We start from the raw sequence: 22871 nt of genomic DNA, 5'->3' as shown, positions 1-22871 counted from the left end.
CCTGAAAGACGAGGCAGCGAGCAGGCGGCGAACGTCCTGAAAGAAGAGGCAGCGAGCGTCCTGAAAGACGAGGCGGCGAGCGTCCTGAAAGACGAGGCAGCGAGCGTCCTGAAAGACGAGGCGGCTAACGTCCTGAAAGACGAGGCAGCGAGCGTCCTGAAAGACGAGGCGGCGAGCGTCCTGAAAGACGAGGCAGCGAGCGTCCTGAAAGACGAGGCGGCGAACGTCCTGAAAGAAGAGGCAGCGAGCGTCCTGAAAGACGAGGCGGCGAGCGTCCTGAAAGACGAGGCAGCGAGCGTCCTGAAAGACGAGGCGGCGAACGTCCTGAAAGACGAGGCAGCGAGCGTCCTGAAAGACGAGGCGGCGAGCGTCCTGAAAGACGAGGCGGCGAACGTCCTGAAAGACGAGGCGCCGAGCATCCTGAAAGAAGAGGCGCCGATCGTCCTGAAAGACGAGGTGCCTAGCTTCCTGTAAGACGTAGCGCCGATCGTCCTGAAAGACGAGGCGCCTAACGTCCTGTAAGACGTAGCGCCGAGCATTAAAGCAAAATGATCTTCATTACGCCGCTCGGCGCGTTCGGTTTAATGACTTCCGATCAGAGGGTTCTCATGGCCGACTGGCGCTCTGGGACAAAAACCGTGTCTATTTTGGTTCGTAAGCATTGCTATTATCAACGAATATCTATGACTTATAGTATTGCTATTATCAGCAAATGAGATGCAAAGCAAGACTCTAACAGCAGTGTTAGTAGCTTGATGTCCAACGCTCTTTGACTTTCCCATGGCAAAGGGGAGCGTTCTGGGAACGTCAACAGGGACGCTCGAGAGGACGCTGCTCGGGAGCTAACACCTCTCGTTTCCTTTTGCCGATCGACATTCCTTCTCCCAGGGGTTGGGGAGCTTGGAAGAGGTCTAAGGCTAGGATAACGACGTCCACTGTGCTGAATAAATTCATTGCACTAATATAGCACTGAAACTTGCACTTTTAAACTCTTACAAAAAAGACCATAATTAGTCCTGCCCGATGTGAGAGATCTTACTCTCTGCCAAGGGCTTGAATGAGAATGCAATATCGTCTCTAGTTCTTGCTATATAAATTGTAACAAAATATTTTTTATAAAATATTAAGCTGATATTTTCATGTACAATGATATTTTCATAATAAAATAAACCTTCAAACTTACTTACCCGGTGGTTAAATAAATACAACCACCGAGTAAGTCTTGTGTTTAAAATAAATGTTGAATACACTCACCTGGTAGTCACATATAACCACCGGTAAAATTAAATGTTATAAATACTTACCCGGTAGTTAAATACAACCACCAGGAAAGCTATATGTTATATGATTAAAATGAACAGATATAGGAATAACATATAAATACAGTAGGGTCCCGAATTAAGCGTGTTCGAATTACACGATTCCCCTTTTCCGCGATCGCTATTTTTCAAAAATAAATTTTCTGTATCGGCGAGGCTGTTCAAAGTTCGCGAGTCAAGCACTACAAAATGTATCAAATCTATTGTCTTTTTAAGTATATTGGTAGCCCTAAATACGGTGATTTATAATAAATGTTACAAAACAATATTAACATTACATTTCATTAACATAATTTCATAATGAATAGCCTATTTAAGGATAAAATTCCACATCAACAATGAAATCAACTGTTAACTGTGCGAGTCCAGCTGACAAAATGTAAACAGAAATGTGGTTACGTTCTCGGTAATCTTTATCTTTCTCCAACCTTACGATAATTGTAATGGTAGTGTTAATGATGGTATATTAAAGCATTATTTTTGTTTAGTACAGTATATTTAAAAGCCTTATTTTTCCCTCTGGGCGTTCAAGGTTTTCACGAGTAGACTGGGTTCGTTTATCGGCAGTGAATAGCCTAAACTTCGGTAACGAGTCGTCAATATTTTGTCATATTTTAAACAGTATACATTTGATTTGCAAACATTGGTTTTGTAGAGTAGACGGTAAAATAAAATCTAGAGAGAGAGAGAGAGAGAGAGAGAGAGAGAGAGAGAGAGAGAGAGATTTGATGGCAGAAATCTCTCTCTCTCTCTCTCTCTCCGTAAGAAATAAAACCATAGTTCACATATGGCAACTTGAGTTTAAGAATGAAATTAACATGAATATTGTTAGTTGTGGCGATCAATTCCTCGCTTCAGGGGGTACACGAAACAAAAACACGACATTCAATTACAACAGCTGATTCTCTCTCTCTCTCTCTCTCTCTCTCTCTCTCTCTCTCTCTCTCTCTCTCTCTCTCTCTCTCTCTCTCTCTCTCGTTATACAATACTTTCTTGAAGTGTCAATTAAATACAAAACGAAAAAATTATACCGTGTATACATCCATTTCCATCATAGCTTAAAATACGGTAACCGATTTCGTCCGCAAACCACTATTTTTTAGGAAACACCATTCTATTCCAGAAAATTTTTACTCTTTAAATGTCAATTGCGCTATAATAAAACATATACTTATGTTGTTAAATTTCGGGTGTGTTTTAAAAATCGAGTATTGCTAACTTATTTTTGTTTTACTTTTGGCTGTGATCACATCAGCTGATGTCTAGCTTCTGCGCGAATACAATAACAAAGAATTGTTTACACCATTTCTTAACTTATTCAAACCATCTATACAGTTAATATTACATAAACACCAATGTGTTATAACCTATCATATTTATTGTTTAGTACTTTAAAACCATCCCTCTCTCTCTCTCTCTCTCTCTCTCTCTCTCTCTCTCTCTCTCTCTCTCTCTCTCTCTCTCTCTCTCTCTCTCATCGAACGTTATAGCGGTAACCTAATTGTTCGGTGACTTTAAAAATAGGCCTAGTAATTTCTTCTTTTACCTTTTTTGCATATGGATCCATAATTGAGGTGGGTACAAGTTGACTTATAACTGAAGTTAGGAAAAGTATTTTGGATATGGAAAGGACAATTATCTTTCGTAACAGTTTAGAATTTTCGTAAGTTATCACTCTGTCATTAGCGGCAGTTTGCTATTGTGGATTAAACGCATAAGGAAAAAAAAAAATTCCAGCTTTGCTACGAATTTAGGAATTTATATGGATACGGTAAGTAAAATATTTGTAATAACATAATGTTTACTAAATGTTTGTAATATCATTAGTTATGACTTAGATCATGTGTGTTTAATGCATTCGTTTGTTTATTATGATCGAAGATGGAGCGTAAACAAATGGAAGGTTTCCGTTTCAGGCGGCATCATAAAGAAAAACATTTCATAAATGGCATTCATTTCATTTATTTGAAAGTTCTAATAAAAAATAATTAGAACATTGGTAATAACAAATTCAACATATAATCTATACTTGGTAAAATTGCTGTCAATTCAAAAACACAGATGTATAAATGCGTCTGTTTCTTCGTTGTGATCAAAGATAAACGTAAACAAAACATTGGTTGTCGTTTTTTATTGTGCTTTTTAGCGTGTTTAGGAAACGCATGATATAAAATCGCCTTTATTTTGATAATTCTGGATTTTCAATCATACAACAAGCTAGTCTATAGAGTGATGGTTTTGCTATTCACCAGTTGTATTATACAATAGATATGACAAACATTAAAATTTGTCTGTATTTTGGGTTGTGTTATAACGGGAAATATATGGTGTTTACACCTATCCTGGTTGTAATTTTAACCATTTTTCAAGTTATTAGAACTTTAAAGTATATTAAATGTTTTATTTATTTACAAAAACAATTTGATATTATAAAGAAATACAGTATAGTACAAAGGAAGTATTTGAAATGGGTAGTAAACACATTTGAATAGGCAAATTGCTGGTTGCCATGTCCGCAATGGAATTATTTCTGTTAGTTGTGTGTTTCGAAATTCGCGATTTTCCATTTACACGAGGTCATTAATCGACCAAATTCTCGCATAATTCGGGACCCTACTGTACATGTAATCAACCCTTAATTCTTAAGGGTTCCCAAAAATGACAAATTCGAAGATAATTTGTATTTTTCCTAACCATACAAACCTTAGCTATTTACAGAGGATTTACCTTTTAGCACAGCTGAAATGGCGAGCCATTAGAATTTAACGAGGGTGTATTACCCCCGCGCTAGTTAGCGGGGGGGTAGGGGAGTGGTAGTCTAGCTACCCCTCCCCCCCCCACACACAGATGAATGCTCACTTTCACTTAGAGGTAGGACTTGTCTTGGGGGACAGGGCTGGCGGGCAAATATGTGTAAATAGCTAAGGTTTGTATGGTTGGGAAAAATACAAATTATCTTCGAATTTGTCATTTGTTCCGTAACCGAAATACAAACCACGCTATTTACAGAGGGTGACTTACCCCTTAGGTAGGGTGGAAAGTCCCCAGCCATACTGGCTTTGGCTTTACCCGGGGACTCAGAATCCGAGTGAGTAGCACTCGAGAAAAGGAGTCCCTGCACCTCACAAGTTCCTTGCTCCGCAAGGAACCATGTGGCCTACGTAAGCTTGTGTGTGAAGGAAGAAGTGTGACCCGTCCTAGGCAGTTGACCTGGGGTTCCAGAAGGAACTCTGGGTTAGGACGTTCCCAATACCACCTCGTCAGGGTATGGGGGACGCGACAGTATTGACTCAATACTCGGAACACAAGGAAGTCCTGTCGCCTCGTTACCAGTCTGATCGATTCTGCTGTTCTACGCTGGCCGAAGTTTGTTCGACAAACTTGATCAGGGCTGAGAGGTCGACTACGGAACTCCCCTCTCAGATCCTTCCTTACAAGAAAGGATCGACTGAAGAGGCCGGGGGTGAAGCCGTCGATGATCCTATGGAAGACCTTCGACCTAGGGTATGGATCATTCTGCCCAACCGGGCAACTCTTGCTGACGCTATGGCATAGAGGTTCAGAGACACTGAATTCGCTGACAGAGACGGCAGGCGCGATATCCTTGGCTGATCACAGAGATTGTGCGGGAATGGGCATCGGGAAGCTGTCATTCGGATGAGTAACCTTAAGCATCCTCCCAGCGAAAAACCTGCAATCCTAGAGTTCGTGAACTCTGCCGCTCCTTTTAGGACTATGCCCCCCCGGGGGAGCCTCCCGTGCCATCTGTTCCTGACAGGAGGAAACTGCAATTGGACACCTTGTCCCAGTTGTCGTAGCCGATAACTTAGGCCGACGTGGTTGAAAGAAAAGGGCGCTGGAGCCCTGCAGAGTCTGGAAGAAAGCGCCTTGGAGGAGTGAAAACGGAAGACGATTTCCTCCGCACAGCCGCTGTCTAAGTCTCTGTCCTTGGGCACAAACAAACTCTTCTCAAGGATGGAAGGGTGTCTGAGGTCGTCGACCTCCACAGATGAGACACCCGAAGGAAGCCCTCAGTCAGCGCGTCCAGATGGTACAACATCGAGCTTGTCCGCAAGTTAGATACTTAACGACGAAAGGCCAAGGTGCCTGAGCTCGAGAGGAGGAAAGTACCCATAATTTTCCTGTAGCTTCCTTGAACCAAACCTCGGGCCGTAACCGAGGAGGGAAAGGACCTGGTAAGCCCCCAGAGGAAGGGGTAAGCAGTCACCCCTTGTCCGATGGAGAAATCTTCGAACGGAAAGCCCCCCCGCCAAAAATCCTTCCAGGGAATGACGGGGAAGGGCTAACCCAGGTTCTGGAAAGAGGAGTGTTGCTCAGATCTCCCTGAAGTTTCTCCTATTCTTGCAAGTGCCATGCTCTGCGTTTACAGGGTGAGGCCGTGTTCTGGAAATACGCTCCAGAAGAACTCGCCAGGCTGGCCATGCTGCGAAAACCCCATTGGGAATCGTGGTCGCAATCGCCCTGGAGCTCGCGCGATGGTAATTCAAAGATTTGCACGTGGGCGAACGTGGAAGCGCCCATGCGCGGTAACGCAGGAACGCAAACGAAGGTGAGCGAAGGAGCGCAGAAGGAGGGCGAGCGTGGTAGGAAGGGCGAGAGCTGGTGGTCAGCGAGCGATAACCCATAGACGAGCAATGGATACTGCAAGAAATAAGCCGACGTTTGTGCGAAGAAACACTGTAGGTTCGAGCGATGGAACACCGTCGGTTCGCGCGACGGAACACCGTCGGTTCGCGCGACGGCGTGCGACGGAACACCGTCGGTTCGCGCGACGGAACACCGTCGGTTCGCGCGACGGAACACCGTCGGTTCGCGCGACGGAACACCGTCGGTTCGCGCGACGGAACACCGTCGGTCCTCGCAACGGAACCCCATCGGTTCGCGCGACGGAACACCGTCCGTCCGCGCGATGGAAAACCGTTGGTTCGCGCGCGGGCGAACATTGGAGAGCATGGACGCGGACGCGCATGAGCGTAGACGTGCAGGCACCTGGGCGTGTGGGCGCGCAGGCGAATGATCGCGCGGGCGCATAGGCAAGCGGTCGCGCAGGCGAGAGGTCGCGCGGGCGCGCAGGCGAACGGTCACGCGCGCGCGCAGGCGAGCGGTCGCGAGGGTGGGCAGGTGAATGAGCGCGAGTCCGAGGCGGCGAACGCAAGGGTTAGCGCGATGGCGAGGAAACGCGCTGCCGCGTGGGCGAGGAAGACCGCTGGCGATATGGATCAACAGGCGATCGGTGGTGAGCTGGTGAGCGCTAACGCGCAGAATGGCGATGGCGCGTTTGTGGCATGCCGACGCGATGGCGAGCAGCATGCGCAGGTAAGCGATCGCGCGATGGCGAGCAGCATGCGAAGGTGAGCGATCGCGAGCAGCATGTGCAGGTGGGCGATCGCGCGATGGTGATCAGCATGCGCAGGTGGGCGGTCGCGCGATGGCGATCAGCATGCGCAGGTGGGCGGTCGCGCGATGGCGAGCAGCATCCGCAGGTAGGCGGTCGCGCGATGGCGATCAGCATCCGCAGGTGGGCGGTCGCGCGATGGCGAACAGCATCCGCAGGTGGACTGTCGCGCGATGGCGAGCAGCATCCGCAGGTGGACGGTCGCGCGATGGCGAGCAGCATCCGCAGGTGGACGGTCGCGCGATGGCGAGCAGCATCCGCAGGTAGGCGATCGCGCGATGGCGAGCAGTATGCGCAGGTGAGCTAGTAGCTGGCGAACCATGTTCCTTCAGAAGTGTTGGAGAACGTTGGCGTGCCGGCTGTAACACACGCAGGCGATCCGGAGATCGCCGAGAGACAGGTGATCGCTGGCGAGCTGATGATCGCTGACGAGCAGAAGGCAACGCGTGGAAGCCTGCGCATAGAAGAAGTGTCCTTGAGCCTGACCTGAACCGAAGTTCTAGATCGCGAGGGCGAACCTGGGCGCACAGGGCGCGTAACAGGAACCAACAGGAACAGCAGGGATGATCATCATGAGAGCGCTGACGAACAGGAGAGCGCTGATGAGCAGGAGCGCGCCTGTGCGCTAACACTGAGCAGGAGCAGGAGAGAACACAGCAGAAGGGCGCGCAGGGGAACCCTGACACGCAAGGGAAGAACCCCCGTGGGAGGCAACCCTTTGCCCCGAAGGGATCGTTGTCCGTCGGGAGACTGATGACCGTCGGAAGACCGTTGTCTGTCCGCCGGGAGACTGATGTCCGTCGGAAGACCGTTGTCCGTCGGGAAGACCGTTGCCCGTCGGAAGACGAGATCAGACTGCTGTCCATCTGCACCAAGGCGGAAGATCAAGAAAAAGGAGTTGTAGGCTGCAAACGGAGATTCAAAAAGGCGCCTCTTAGCACCCTTATAGGGAGATGAGAGGCCCTTACGACGAGGGAGGCCAACAGCAACAGCAACAGAAGAATCCTCCGAAGAGGAGTCTCTATGAGTGTACTCTCTCGCGAACGAAAGAGAAACACTTCGTAGAAGAGACTGGTCAGCCAGTGACCTAAAAGGAGCAATCCTCCGAAGAGGAGCTCCTGCAGTTGCCCAGCCCCTTGAGCGAAACTGCAGGTGTGATCGCTCAGCACCAAGAGCATAGTCGCACGAAAAAAAGGCAAGAGAAGAACCCCCCAAAAGGGGAAAAACTCAAGCCTGGACAGGAAAATCTTCCCTCGGAAGGAAAGTTACCCGCCCAAGGAGGCAAGCCTCCTGAGAGTTCTAAAATGAACTGGAGAGCTGTCCGTCGTCACGGGAGTACTTCCAGTAGAAGGAGACACGCCCCAGACGAAAATACAAGGGGGGAGGCAGCAAAAGCCGAATCCCCAGGACTCAACAAGACAGCTCACACCGTTGCCATATTACAGAAACGAACTAGATCGGTAACTGTAAAAAAATAAAACAAAAAACATTAGTACACATTCATTCCCCCGGGAAGGCTCCGAAGAGGAATCCCGAGGGAAAGGAAACAAGAATTACACAACAGGCACGTGCCCTCACAACCACTTACACTCACGGAAGGAGAGCTGTAACCAAAACAGAATTATAACAATTATAATTATGTAACTATGTAATTATGTAATTTAAAAATGAATGAACACTAAAGAAAGAACAAAAACCCCGAAAGGAATCGTTCTACAAGCTGAAAAAAAAAACAACTACAATTAGATTCATAAACTAATTGAGACAAACATACGGCGTAGCAACCCCCCCACACGGAAAGGAAGCTACAAGGGCGTAGTAACACGTAGTAAAAGGGTGAACGACCTCAAGAGAGAGAGAGAGAGAGAGAAAGACCTAAGTCAAACTCGATCGCCACCCATAAAATTACGCCGTGGTGGCCTAACTGCCGAGGACTCCACGTAGATATCGTACACTACACACACAACTCTGAAAAGGAAACTTACTGATTTCTATACTCAAATATATACACAAACATGTTTACATATATATTGAGTAAATGAAAAGTAAGCGATTAAGTAAAGACAAAACAAACAATGGCTGCCAAGAGAGGACCAAGACAGAGACGTCTGTCACAGTCCGAGCCAAAAGTGAAAAGTGAGCATTCATCTGTGTGTGAGGGGGGGGGGGTAGCTAGCTACCACTCCCCTACCCCCCCGCTAACTAGCGAGGGGGTAATACACCCTCGTTAAATTCTAATGGCTCGCCATTTCAGCTGTGCTAAAAGGTAAACCCTCTGTAAATAGCGTGGTTTGTATTTCGGTTACGGAACAAATAGTGATTTGTTATGATTAAAAAGAACAGATACAACAATAACGTATATATATATATATATATATATATATATATATATATATATATATATATATATACAGTAAATGTAAACAACCCTTAAATCCTAAGGGTTCCCAAAAATAGTGAATTGCTACACTTTACAATTGGAACATATATATGAATACAGTGAACCCTCGTTTATCGCGGTAGATAGGTTCCAGACGCGGCCGCGATAGGTGAAAATCCGCGAAGTAGTGACACCATATTTACCTATTTATTTAACATGTATATTCAGACTTTTAAAACCTTCCCTTGTACGTAGTACTGTTAACAAACTACCCTTTAATGTACAGAACACTTAATGCATGTACTAACGTACCCTAAACTAAAACAGGCACAAATATTACGGGCGACTTTATATCATGCGTTTCCTAAACACGCCAAAAAGCACGATAAAAAATGGCAACCAATGTTTTGTTTACGTTTATCTCTGATTATAATGAAGAAACAAACGCATTTACACATCTGTGTATAGGTTAGTTTCTGCATCGATTATATTGATTATTCAGTACAGTATGTTGATTTGGTTATTACTAATGTTTTACTTAATTTTTCTTAGGACTTCCAAATGAAATGTTTTTCTTTATGACGCCGCCTGAAACGACGGCGTCATAAAGTACGCTCAGTAAACAAACTAAGGAATTTAACGCGCATGATGAAAGTGATAAATAATGATATTACAGTAAAAGCTTTAATAAAATGTTATTTTTATTACTAAAATAAATTTTTGAATATACTTACCCGATGATCATGTAGCTGTCAACTCCGTTGCCCGACAGAAATCTACGGTCGGGATACGCCAGCGATCGCTTATACAGGTGGGGGTGTACTCACCAGCGCCATCTGTGGTCAGGTACTCCAGTACTTCTTGTCAACAAGACCTCAATTTTCTCCTCGGTCCACTGGTTCTCTATGGGGAGGAAGGGCGGGTCATTTAAATCATGATCATCGGGTAAGTATATTCAAAAATTTATTTTAGTAATAAAAATAACATTTTTCAATATTAATCTTACCCGATGATCATGTAGCTGATTCACACCCAGGGTGGTGGGTGGAGACCAGTATACATGTTAACAAAGAAGCTAAGTATCCCGTATTTCATTTTTATTAGTTATTCAAAATAACAATAAAAAATAAATAAGTACCTGGTAAGGAAGTCGACTTGAACCATTACTCTGCCTTTAATAAGTACGTCTTCCTTACTGAGCGTAGCGGTCCTCTTAGGATGCTGAACGACTCTTAGGTGGCTAAAGTATAAAGGGCTGCAACCCATACTAAAGGACCTCATCATAACCTCTAACCTAGGCGCTTCTCAAGAAAGAATTGACCCCCCGCCAAATCAACCAGGATGCGGAAGGCTTCTTAGCCGACCGTACAACCCAAAAACAACAATAAAAGCAATCAAGAGAAAGGTTAAAAAAGGTTATGGGATTATGGGAATGTAGTGGCTGAGCCCTCACCTACTACTGCACTCGCTGCTACGAATGGTCCCAGGGTGTAGCAGTTCTCGTAAAGAGACTGGACATCTTTGAGATAGAATGATGCGAACACTGACTTGCTTCTCCAATAGGTTGCATCCATAACACTCTGCAGAGAACGGTTCTGTTTGAAGGCCACTGAAGTAGCCACAGCTCTCACTTCATGTGTCCTTACCTTCAGTAAAGCAAGGTCTTCTTCCTTCATATGAGAATGAGCTTCTCTAATCAGAAGCCTGATGTAGTAAGAAACTGCGTTCTTAGACATTGGTAGCGAAGGCTTCTTAACAGCACACCATAAGGCTTCTGATTGTCCTCGTAAAGGTTTTGACCTTTTCAGATAGTACCTAAGAGCTCTGACTGGGCAAAGTACTCTCTCCAGCTCGTTACCCACCAAGTTAGATAGGCTAGGGATCTCAAACGATTTAGGCCAAGGACGTGAAGGAAGCTCGTTTTTAGCCAAAAAACCGAGCTGCAAAGAACATGTAGCCGTTTCCGATGTGAAACCTATGTTCCTGCTGAAGGCGTGGATCTCACTTACTCTCTTAGCTGTTGCTAGGCATACTAGGAAAAGAGTTTTTAATGTGAGGTCCTTGAAAGAGGCTGATTGGAGCGGCTCAAATCTAGATGACATCAGGAACCTTAGGACTACGTCTAGATTCCAGCCTGGAGTGGACAACCGACGTTCCTTAGAGGTCTCAAAAGACCTAAGGATGTCCTGCAGATCTTTGTTGGAGGAAAGATCCAAGCCTCTGTGGCGGAAAACCGCTGCCAACATACTTCTATAACCCTTGATCGTAGGAGCTGATAGGGATCTAACGTTCCTTAGATGTAACAGGAAGTCAGCAATCTGGGTTACAGTGGTATTGGTTGAGGAAACTGCATTGGCCTTGCACCAGTTTCTGAAGACTTCCCATTTAGATTGATAGACTCTGAGAGTGGATGTCCTCCTAGGTCTAGCAATCGCTCTGGCTGCCTCCTTCGAAAAGCCTCTAGCTCTTGAGAGTCTTTCGATAGTCTGAAGGCAGTCAGACGAAGAGCGTGGAGGCTTGGGTGTACCTTCTTTACGTGAGGTTGACGTAGAAGGTCCACTCTTAGAGGGAGAGTCCTGGGAACGTCGACCAGCCATTGCAGTACCTCTGTGAACCATTCTCTCGCGGGCCAGAAGGGAGCAACCAACGTCAGCCGTGTCCCTTTGTGAGAGGCGAATTTCTGAAGTACCCTGTTGACAATCTTGAACGGCGGGAATGCATACAGGTCGAGATGGGACCAATCCAGCAGAAAAGCATCCACGTGAACTGCTGCTGGGTCTGGAATCGGCCAACAATACAATGGGAGCCTCTTGGTCAACGAGGTAGCGAACAGATCTATGGTTGGCTGACCCCACAGGGACCAAAGTCTGCTGCAAACATTCTTGTGAAGGGTCCACTCTGTGGGGATGACCTGACCCTTCCGGCTGAGGCGATCTGCCATGACATTCATATCGCCCTGAATGAACCTCGTTACCAGCGTGAGCCTTCGATCTTTTGACCAAATGAGGAGGTCCCTTGCGATCTCGAATCAACTTCCTCGAATGAGTCCCCCCCTGCTTGGAGATGTAAGCCAAGGCTGTGGTGTTGTCGGAGTTCACCTCCACCACCTTGTTTAGCTGGAGGGACTTGAAGTTCATTAAGGCAAGATGAACCGCCAACAACTCCTTGCAATTGATGTGGAGTGTTCTTTGTTCCTGATTCCATGTTCCCGAGCATTCCTGTCCGTCCAATGTCGCACCCCAGCCCGAGTCTGATGCGTCCGAGAAGAGATGGTGGTCGGGGGGTCTGAACAGCTAACGAAAGACCTTCCTTGAGAAGAATGCTGTTCTTCCACCACATTAGAGTAGACCTCATCTCTTCGGAAACAGGAATTGAGACCGTCTCTAGCGTCATGTCCTTGATCCAGTGAGCAGCCAGATGAAACTGAAGGGGGCGGAGGTGGAGTCTCCCTAACTCGATGAACAGGGCCAGCGATGAAAGTGTCCCTGTTAGACTCATCCACTGCCTTACTGAGCATCGGCTCCTTCTCAGCATGCTCAGGATGCACTCTAGGGCTTGGTTGATTCTTGGGGCCGACAGAAAAGCCCGAAAAGCTCGACTCTGAATCTCCATACCCAGGTAAACAATGGTCTGGGATGGGACGAGCTGGGACTTCTCTAAATTGACCAGGAGGCCCAGTTCCTTGGTCAGATCCATAGTCCATCTGAGATTCTCCAGACAGCGACGACTTGTGGGAGCTCTTAAAAGCCAGTCGTCTAAAAGAGGGAGGCTCTGATGTCTGCCAAGTGAAGGAATTTCGCAATATTCCTCATCAGTCGCGTAAAGACAAGAGGTGCCGTGCTTAGGCCAAAACACAGGGCTTGGAACTGGTACACAACCTTTCCATAGACGAATCTCAGGAAAGGTTGGGAGTCTGGATGGATGGGGACGTGAAAGTATGCGTCTTTCAGGTCTAACGAGACCATCCAGTCCTCCTGCCTGACCGCTGCTAGGACCGACTTCGTCGTCTCCATAGTGAACGTCTGCTTGGTGACATAAGCATTGAGCGCACTGACGTCCAGCACCGGCCTCCAACCTCCTGTCTTCTTGGCTACCAGGAAGAGACGGTTGTAAAAGCCCGGGGATTGATGGTCCCGGACTATGACCACTGCCTCCTTGTGTAGCAAGAGCGACACCTCTTGTTGCAACGCTAGCCTCTTGTCCTTCTCCTTGTAGTTGGGAGAGAGGTTGATGGGAGATGTAGCTAGAGGGGGATTGCGGCAGAACGGAATTCTGTATCCCTCCCTCAGCCACTTCACAGACTGAGCGTCTGCACCTCTGCTCTCCCAAGCTTGCCAGAAGGTCTTGAGTCTGGCTCCTACAGCTGTCTGGAGAGGAGGAAAGTCAAAACTTGCCTCTTGTGGACTTGGAACCCTTCTTGGGCTTGCCACGGTTACTGTCTGCACGGGTACCTCCTCTGCTGGAGGTTCTGCCACGAAAGGGTGGGATGAACCTGGAAGCAGGAGTATCAACTGCTAGAGGGCGGTAAGGTTTAGACACGGAAGGTAAGGTCTTAGCCTTACGTGCAGAAGAAGCCATGAGGTCATGCGTATCCTTCTGGAGAAGAGAGGCAGTCATCCCCTTAATTAATTCCTCCGGAAACAGACACTTGGACAGAGGAGCAAAAAGTAACTCTGACCTCTGGCAAGGGGTGATACCAGCAGATAAGAAGGAGCACAGATGTTCCCTTTTCTTGAGGACCCCTGATACATAAGAAGCCGCAAGCTCGCCAGACCCATCCCGTATTGCCTTGTCCATGCTGGACATGATCAGCATGGCTGAGTCCTTGTCAGAAGGGGCAGTCTTCCTGCTTAAGACTCCCAGGCATCAATCGAGGAAGTTGAATATCTCGAAGGCACGAAAGACTCCCCTTAACAAGTGATCAAGATCTGTAGGGGACCAGCAGATTTTCGAACGTCTCATAGCCAACCTGCGGGGAGAGTCAACCAGACTTGAGAAGTCGGCCTGGGCAGAGGCAGGAACCCCCAAGCCTGGTTCCTCTCCCGTGGCATACCAGACGCCCGACTTAGAAGCCAGCTTGGGAGGAGGAAACACAAAAGAGGTCCTTCCCAGTTGCCTCTTGGACTGCAACCAATCCCCCATAACCCTCAAAGCTCTCCTTGAAGATCTGGCAAGAACAAGCTTGGTGAAGGCAGGCGCTGTAGGCTGCATGCCCAGAGCAAACTCGGAGGGAGGAGAACGAGGGGTTGCAGACACAAAGTGTTCAGGGTACAACTCTCTGAACAAAGCAAGGACTTTGCGGAAGTCTAAGGAGGGTGGCGAAGACTTGTGTCCTTCAACATCAGAATGAGGATCATCAAGATGAGCAGCTTCATCCTCAGAAGCCTCCTCACCCGACAGTTGAGTTGTAAGAGGCAAAGGCAGAGCAGCAAGCTGAACGGCTGAATCCTGCAGAACGGGTGTATGCGTACCTGCGGATCCATCATCATGCCTCTGCTGGACAGACTGTGAGCTGGCAACAACAAAAGCAGAGGGCCGGTGTGAGGGAGGGTCTGCGGTGGGCTGAGGAGCATGCGATGTGGTATGTAGAGCATGCTGTGAGGCATGCGGCTCATGCTGCATGGCATGCGGCTCATGCTGCATGGGATGCGGCTCATGCTGCATGGTATGCGGCTCATGCTGCATGGCATGCGGCTCATGCTGCATGGGATGAGGCTCATGCTGCCTGGTATGAGGCTCATGCTGCATGGGATGAGGCTCATGCTGCATGGTATGAGGCTCATGCTGCATGGAATGCGGCTCATGCATGGGCTGAGGACTGAGCCACTGTGGAGGAGCTCTCACAGGAGGAGGGATGTTAACCTTCTCTGCCTGATAATCCTGCATAAAAGCCGCAAGCTGAGACTGCATAGTCTGCAGCATGGACCACTAGGGTCTACTGTGGTTGGAGCAGAGGCCTGTTGAGGAACCACTCTACCTCTCTTGGGAGGTGTGCAGTCATCCGATGACTGCGGCGAGTCCGAACTGACCCAGTGGCTACACCTGGGCCGTTGGACTAGCTCTGAAGGGACTTTACGCTTAAGCGGTCGTGAGACCTTAGTCCACCGTTTCCTCCTGGAAACCTCTTCCACAGACGAGGAATGTAAGGGCTCATTCGTCTGGGAGTGGAAGGGACGATCCTTAGCAGATACGTCCGCAACCACTGAGGATACATCTGTGCGCCGATCAAGGCCCGCCGAACCCTTTGGTCCTTCGACATTGCTTCTCCCCTGGGCTTGGGAGCTTGCAAGAGGTCCCGGACTGGGAGGACGACTGGCACGCACAGATGTATCCTCATGCGCAACACTGACACTGACACTATGCACAGCACTAGCACTAACACTTCCCACTGCACTCTTCGCTTTCAGCTCTCTGACATCCGCCAAGAGCTGATTGCGGTCACTAACCAACGACTCCACCTTATCACCGAGAGCCTGAATGGCACGCAACATATCAGCCATTGCAGGCTGAGCACTCGTAGCAGGTTCGGGGGTCACCACCACAGGGGAAGGAAAAGGTTGAGGGGCATGGGGAGAGGAAATAACCAAAGAGCGAGAAGAACTCCTCCTATCTCTCTCCTTCTCTAACCTACGAGTATATCTGAGGAATTCATTAAAATCGAATTCCGAAAGCCCAGCACATTCCCCACATCGATCTTCCAATTGACAGGATTTTCCCCTACAATTGGAACATACGGTGTGAGGATCAACAGAGGCCTTAGGAAGACGCCTATTACAAGCACTAACACTACATCGCCTATATTTAGGAACTTGGGAAGTGTCAGACATCTTGAATTCTAGAAGTAGTCAAAGGGGGAATTCCAAAGTAAAGCAAAGATCATTAACCAATGAATCAAATTAATACCAAAAGCTTGCTAAGCTAAGGCTAAAGCTTCCTGTACAGCGAAGGCTAAATTTCAGAGCAAATACTTCACCAAATCGTGAACAAAAGACTCCAAAATCAACAGCGTATCCATGTAGGTCTTGCCGGTGGCACGACAGAGGAAAAATTGAGGTCTTGTTGACAAGAAGTACTGGAGTACCTGACCACAGATGGCGCTGGTGAGTACACCCCCACCTGTATAAGCGATCGCTGGCGTATCCCGACCGTAGATTTCTGTCGGGCAACGGAGTTGACAGCTACATGATCATCGGGTAAGATTAATATTGAAAAATATGTTATTACTAATATTATTTACCGTATCAATATAAAATCATATACCTAGCAAAGCAGGAAAACAATCTACGAGAGAGAGAGAGAGAGAGAGAGAGAGAGAGAGAGAGAGAGAGAGAGAGAGAGAGAGAGAGAGAGAGAGAGAGAGAGAGAGAGAGAGTTGTTTTACATACATAAATGTAAATTTAAAAAAAAAAAAAAAAATAGCCCCATTTCATATAAAATAGATTACAAATATTTTACTTTATCATATTACAGTAGTCTGTCTAATACTGTAAAGTTCAGTACAGTATGTTGTTGTTAAAGTCGTGGCGATGAAATTCTCACGAAACAAAAACACGCCATTTGAGTACAACAGCTGATTCTCTCTCTCTCTCTCTCTCTCTCTCTCTCTCTCTCTCTCTCTCTCTCTCTCTCTCTCTCTCTCTCTTTCTTCGTGTTATACAATACTTACATTTAGATGAAGAAACTAAAATTAGTTTTCTTAGTGTCAATTAAATACGAAACGAAATAATTAGGCCGAGTCTACATCCATTTCAATCATAGCTAAAAATACGGCATCCGATTTCATCAGCAAACCACTATTTTTTGGGAAATATCATTTTATTCTAGAAAATTGCCACTCTTTAAATAGTTAATTGCACATTAAGAAAGCGTGTACTTTTGTTTTTAAATTTCGGGTTTGTTTTAAAAATCGAGTATTGTTGACTTCTTTTTTTTTTTTACTTTTGGCTGTGATTAGATCAGCTGTCATCTAGCTGCCGCTCTTGAGTGTGTACGAATACACTAACAAAGTATCATTTATACCATTTCTTAACTTACTCAAACCGTCTACAGTATACAGTTGATATTACATAAGCACCAATGTGTTATAACCTATCAAATTTTTTTGTTTATTACATTTAAACCCCCCCCCCTCTCTCTCTCTCTCTCTCTCTCTCTCTCTCTCTCTCTCTCTCTCTCTCTCTGTGGGCTACTTTTCACTACCTCCCATTCCTTACCTCTCTCTATCTCTCTAACAAATGATATCTTTGTTGCTCCTCAAAGTTTCATTTATATTGAAAATCAATCACGATTAAATTTTCCTTACTTTTTCCAATCTCGCACCATCGGTCACATTGCGGTATTTTCGATATTTCTGGAAAATCCGCGATATATGTATATACATGGGTTATGAAAAAAATCCGCGAAGTGGTGAATCCGCGATGGTCGAACCGCGAAGTAGCGAGGGTTCACTGTATACGACTAATACTAGAATTCCCAATATCGAAAAGAAAATAAACAACGATACCAAGTCATGTTGGGACTGCATCGATTGTCATGAGAATGACGCAGCGTAAAATTAACAATACGCTAGTTCTATTTAATCTTTGAAAATAGATCGATGATTTAAAGAATGAATACTAAAAGGACAAATATTTTCTTAAAAAAAAAAGTTTTACATTAAAAGTTAAAAACTTATTGTAAGATAGAATTCCTTTTCATTCTTAACAAGACAAAGCAAATAAAAGAATTTTACAAGTCATACTACGTATGTACTATGTAGATTATGTCACATGACTGTGACGTCATAGAGTTGGCGGAACGTATCTCCGCCATCATTTTTTAAAAAGTAGGTTCGTTAATTTTACAGTAGGGGGAAAAAACTCCCAATCCTACCTCTTTAAAGATACGAACAAACTTAAAACACTAACACTCAGTAAAAATAAAACCCAACCAGCGAAGGCTAAAAGTAAATTGTACATCACCAAGATAACTGTAATATACAGGTTACAGCGAGTGAAAAATCCTACAATGTTGAGCTACGGCGACAGAGAAAATAGGAGGGAACAGGTGATGGTTCCGAGGTACCTCGCTAGGGTGCGCAGATGGTACACCTGGCTATCCAATCGGTGACTGCCGCGAGTTTTGAACTTTCTGTCGTGACGTCAGAGACGTAAGCTATATATATAATTACCAGGTAAGTCTTGTGTTTAAAATAGCTGTCTGCTAAAGAAGGTGATGAATGCATGAGTTGATGGGAGAAGTACAAGAGGAAGGCCAAGGTTTGGGTGGATGGTTGGAGGGAAGGAAGCTCTGGGTGATAGGAGGATAGATGTGAGAGAGACAAGAGAGCGTGCTAGAAATAGGAATGAATGGCGAGCGATTGTGACGCAGTTCCGGTAGGTCCTGCTGCTTCCTCCGGTGCCTTGGATGACCGCGGAGGTAGCAGCAGTAGGGGATTCAGCGTTATGAAGCTTCATCTGTGGTGGATAAAAGGGGAGGGTGGGCTGTGGCACCCTAGCAGTACTAGCAAAACTCGGTTGAATCCCTTGTCAGGCTGGGAGGAATGTAGAGAAGAGAGGTCCCCTTTTTTTGTTTCATTTGTTTGATGTCGGATACACCCCAAAATTGGGGGAAGTGCCTTGGTATATGTATGTATGTAATAATAATAATAATAATCAAACCCTTTTTCTTAGATTGTCTGGTTGTAGAGAAAACAAGACTAGGCATAACCCATGTAAATAACTCGGAAGTTTGTATCCACATAGGAATAAGTCGTTTCATACTCATTTACTAAAGTCAAATTATGGCTCCTGATTTCATTCAATTTCTAAAAAAAGGAAATAGAAAAAACTAATAAGGCCATGACAGATATCAATCTCAAATCAGGGTTGTGCTGACCGATGCAGTAATGTCCCTCACTGGTGAACGCTAGACTTGAGTTCGAGTTCCGCTCAAACTCGTTACAGTGGTTCTTTTGATCACTACAACCTCACCATCCTTGTAAGCTAAGGATGGGGGGTTTGGGGGAGCCTATAGGTCTACCTGCTGATTCATCAGCAGCCATTGCCTGGCCCTCCTTGGTCCTAGCTTGGGTGGAGAGGGGGCTTGGGCACTGCTCATGTGTATATGATCAGTCTCTAGGGCATTGTCCTGCATGATAGGGTAATGTCACTGTCCCTTGCCTCTGCCATTCATGAGTGACGTTTAAACCTTTAAATGTTCAGAAGTATATTACAGTAACTACTAAGATTTCCATTTTAACGCAATTGTGTCCATTGCTACACTGTATCTTACGTTTTAAGTGCTGTTTCCAGGTAACTCCTTCATCCTTATGTAATTTGAAGGCTTCGGCATGATTAATCTCTGGCTCTTTCTCCACTGGTCTTATTCTGGGAGTTCTAAACGGAGTTGCAATTGGAGTCCGGCCAAGTTTACGACCAGGAGTTCTCCTCAGCATACCCGAAGGTGTCCTCAAGGGTGTTCTTCCTGGAGTGAAATAAGCATTTGTCTTACTCGAAGGTGGAGTAATGCTTCTAAAGTTATATCTGTAAATAGAGAAAAAAAATACATCAGACATTTGTATAGAAGTATCATAGTCATTATACACTCAACAGATTTAAAGCTGAAATTGGCCATGACAGCTCAAAATCAATCCGAATACTGTATAACATATTTCAAAAGTAATTTTTATTTTTTTTAAGGCTGAAATTGGACATAGCAGCTCAAAATTAATCTGAAAATGAAAATTTTTAGAAGTAATTTGTATTTTTCTTAACTATTCAAACCTGAGTATAATTTCAGCAGAGTTCCTTAACAAGGTTCCGTTAGTTACTGGCGGGTGGCAGGTAAGTCCCGCCCATGGCCAGCACATCGAGTAGGTACTATGACCTTCACCTAAGAATTGCGGGACAGATGAAGCAGGAAGTGTAACTTCACAGACTCAGGTTTGTATACTTATAAAATCCCTGGACGTTAAAACACTCGGACCTGAAGAAGCGCAAGTGTTGACTTCAGTCCCAGTCCTACCAACCTGAGAAAAGGTTCTTGGGCAATAAGCTAGGTTTCTGTCCGGAGACACAAGGTAATGTAGGATTCTACATCCTTCCGGGATATAAAGTCTGAAATGGAATGTAATGGGTTTACTCTTCTGTACATCTGGCCTATTCTATTTTTAGTTACACTCCACTCGAAGCTCACCTTGATTTGTTTGTTTTATACGGAAATGTTTTTCTTCTCTCTCTTATTCCTTAACAAAAAAACCTAAACTATTTTGAAGAAATATGACAAATTCGTAGATAATTTGTATTTTTCCAAACTATACAAACCTTAGCTATTTAATAGGGGTATTACTTTAGGCGTAGCTGAAATGACGAGCCATTAAAATTTGACGAGGGTTTACTACCCACACTGCTAGTTAGCGGGGGTAGGAGAGGGTAGCTTGCTAACACCCCCCCCCCCACACACACACACCTGTGCTTGAACTCACTTTGCTTGGAGGTAGGACTTCAAGGGGGATAGGGCTGGCGGGCAAGTTTGGTTAAATAGCTAAGGTTTGTATAGTTAGGGAAAATACAAATTATCTACGAATTTGTCATTTGTTCCGTAACTGGAATACAAACCACGCTATTTAATAGGGGTGACTCACCCATTAGGAAGGGTGGACGTCCCAGCCAGTACTGGCTTTTGGCTTTGCCAGGGGGCTCGTTATTTGAGTGTGTAAGCACCCAAGAAATAAGGAGTCCCTGTACCTCGCTAGAACCTTGCTAAGCAAGGATTGCGGCCTATGCAAGCTGTGCGTGAAGGTATGAAGAAGTGTGATTCGTCCTAGGAAGTTGTTCTGAAGTTCTTTAGATGGAAACTTGTAGACTAGGACTTTCCCAATACCACATCGTCAGGGTATGGGGACGTAACAGCATTAACTTAATACTAGGAACACAAGGGAGCATGGTTTACCTGCAGTGGTTTGAGGTCAGCTATGCAGAGAACCCAGGATGCTGCTTTCCCCAAGATGAAGAAGAAAAGAATAAGGGCCAGTCAAACCTTTTCATTCATGCAGACTAAAACCGGGTAACAATGCCTTCAACCTTCTGCTACTCGTCCAATAAGGAGCTTGAGGTTTTAAACAAGCTGTTGTGCAGCCACCACAGGGCCAATAGAGAACGTATCGAGCCTCCTGTGGGTCACGTCTTGCAGGTAGTGGGCTGTGAACATTGTCTGACGCTTCCACACCCCTGCTTGAAGGACCTGCTTCACAGAGAAATTTCTTTTGAAGGCCAGGGACGTAGCTATGCCCCTGACATCATGTGCTCTAGGGCGACGTGACGGAGGAAGATCTGGATTCAAGGCCAGATGAATGACCCTACGAATCCATGCAGAGATGGTGTTCTTGGTGACCCTCCTCTTAGTCCTCCCTGTGCTGACGAATAATGCTGGCACATGAGGACAGACTGCAGCTGTTCTTTTGAGGTATAGCCTCAAACTCCTTACTGGGCATAGTAAGAGATGGTCTGGGTCATCTGTTACAGAGCGGAGACTAGAAATCCGGAAGGAATCGAACCGAGGATCCGCTACTCCAGGATTCTGAGTCTTAGCAATAAACTCAGGGACGAAGCTGAACGTTACCTCCCCCCATCCCCTTGAATGGGCGATGTCATACGAAAGACCATGAAGTTCGCTAACACGCTTGGCCGAAGCCAAAGCTAGCAGGAACACCGTCTTCTAGGTTAGGTAGAGATCTGATGCCTGGCGTAATGGTTCATAGGGAGGTCTCTTAAGAGACCTGAGAACTCGAACCACGTTCCATGGAGGAGGTCTCACTTCCGACTGAGGGCAGGTAAGTTCATAACTACGTATGAGTAAAGAAAGTTCTAGCGATGAAGAAATGTCCATTCCTTTCAGCCTGAAAGCTAGACTTAAGGCTGAGCGATAGCCTTTCACTGCCGAGACTGAAAGGCGCATTTCTTCCCGCAAATAAACAAGAAACTCCGCTATTGTTGGAATAGTGGTACCGAGTGGAGAGATACCCCTTCCACGAAACCAACCACAGAAGACTTTCCACTTTGCCTGGTAGACATCTGCGGATGACTTTCGCAGATGTCCAGACATCCTGACTGCAACTTGCTGCGAAAATCCTCTCTCAGAGAGGAGATGCTGGATAGTCTGCAGGCGTGAAGTCGTAGCGAAGCTACGGCTTTGTGGAAGATGTTGGCATGTGGTTGCTTGAGCAGATTGTGCCGTGGAGGGAGTTCTCTCGGTAGCTCCGTTAGGAGTTGCAGAAGGTCCAGGAACCATTCCGCGTGATGCCATAGCGGAGCTATGAGGGTCATTGAAAGATTGACCAATGTTCTGGTCTTGTTGATCACCCTCCTCATCAGACAGAACGGGGGAAATGCGAGTGCCTGAGAGAAGGAACGTCTCCATAGCTTTCTTGGTACGTTCTTTGGAGAAATCCTCAGAGCGTATCAGGATACCTAAGGTCCCTAAACAGATGTCAAGCCATAGAGTGGCTGGCATAGCACACTTCGCAACCTTCCCCTGGTTAAGGATTTCGGTTGCCGAGAACGAGACCTGCCGGTTGGAGAGTCTCTCAAGAGGGACTCCCCTGGTAAGCTCTTCCAACAAATGGTGGAGAGGAAGAGCTAAACAAGGCTCCTCCAAGATCTCAAAGTACCTCCTCTGCTGTACGCGAGGAGGTGGGAGAAGCTTGTTACCAGCACTGGAACAGTTGGAGGAGGACAACTCGGAGAGCTGTACAGCGATCTTGTCCCTGGTACTCTTA

At 46.2% G+C, this 22871-nt stretch overlaps 1 protein-coding gene across 3 annotated transcripts in view; it reads right to left on the bottom strand.

The window, feature by feature from the left end:
• LOC137621621 (centromere protein L-like) overlaps positions 1–22871 on the bottom strand; it is a 117547-nt gene that overhangs the window by 77496 nt on the left and 17180 nt on the right. For all 3 annotated transcript variants that reach the window (XM_068352069.1, XM_068352067.1, XM_068352068.1), the window contains exon 4: positions 19388–19638. In XM_068352069.1, the coding sequence (XP_068208170.1) occupies positions 19388–19638 (251 nt within the window). The remainder of the gene's footprint in view (positions 1–19387; positions 19639–22871) is intronic.

Source organism: Palaemon carinicauda, chromosome 28 (assembly GCF_036898095.1).
Source record: "Palaemon carinicauda isolate YSFRI2023 chromosome 28, ASM3689809v2, whole genome shotgun sequence".
Taxonomy (NCBI): Eukaryota; Metazoa; Arthropoda; class Malacostraca; order Decapoda; family Palaemonidae; genus Palaemon; species Palaemon carinicauda.
This window is presented reverse-complemented; position numbering and strand designations above follow the sequence as displayed.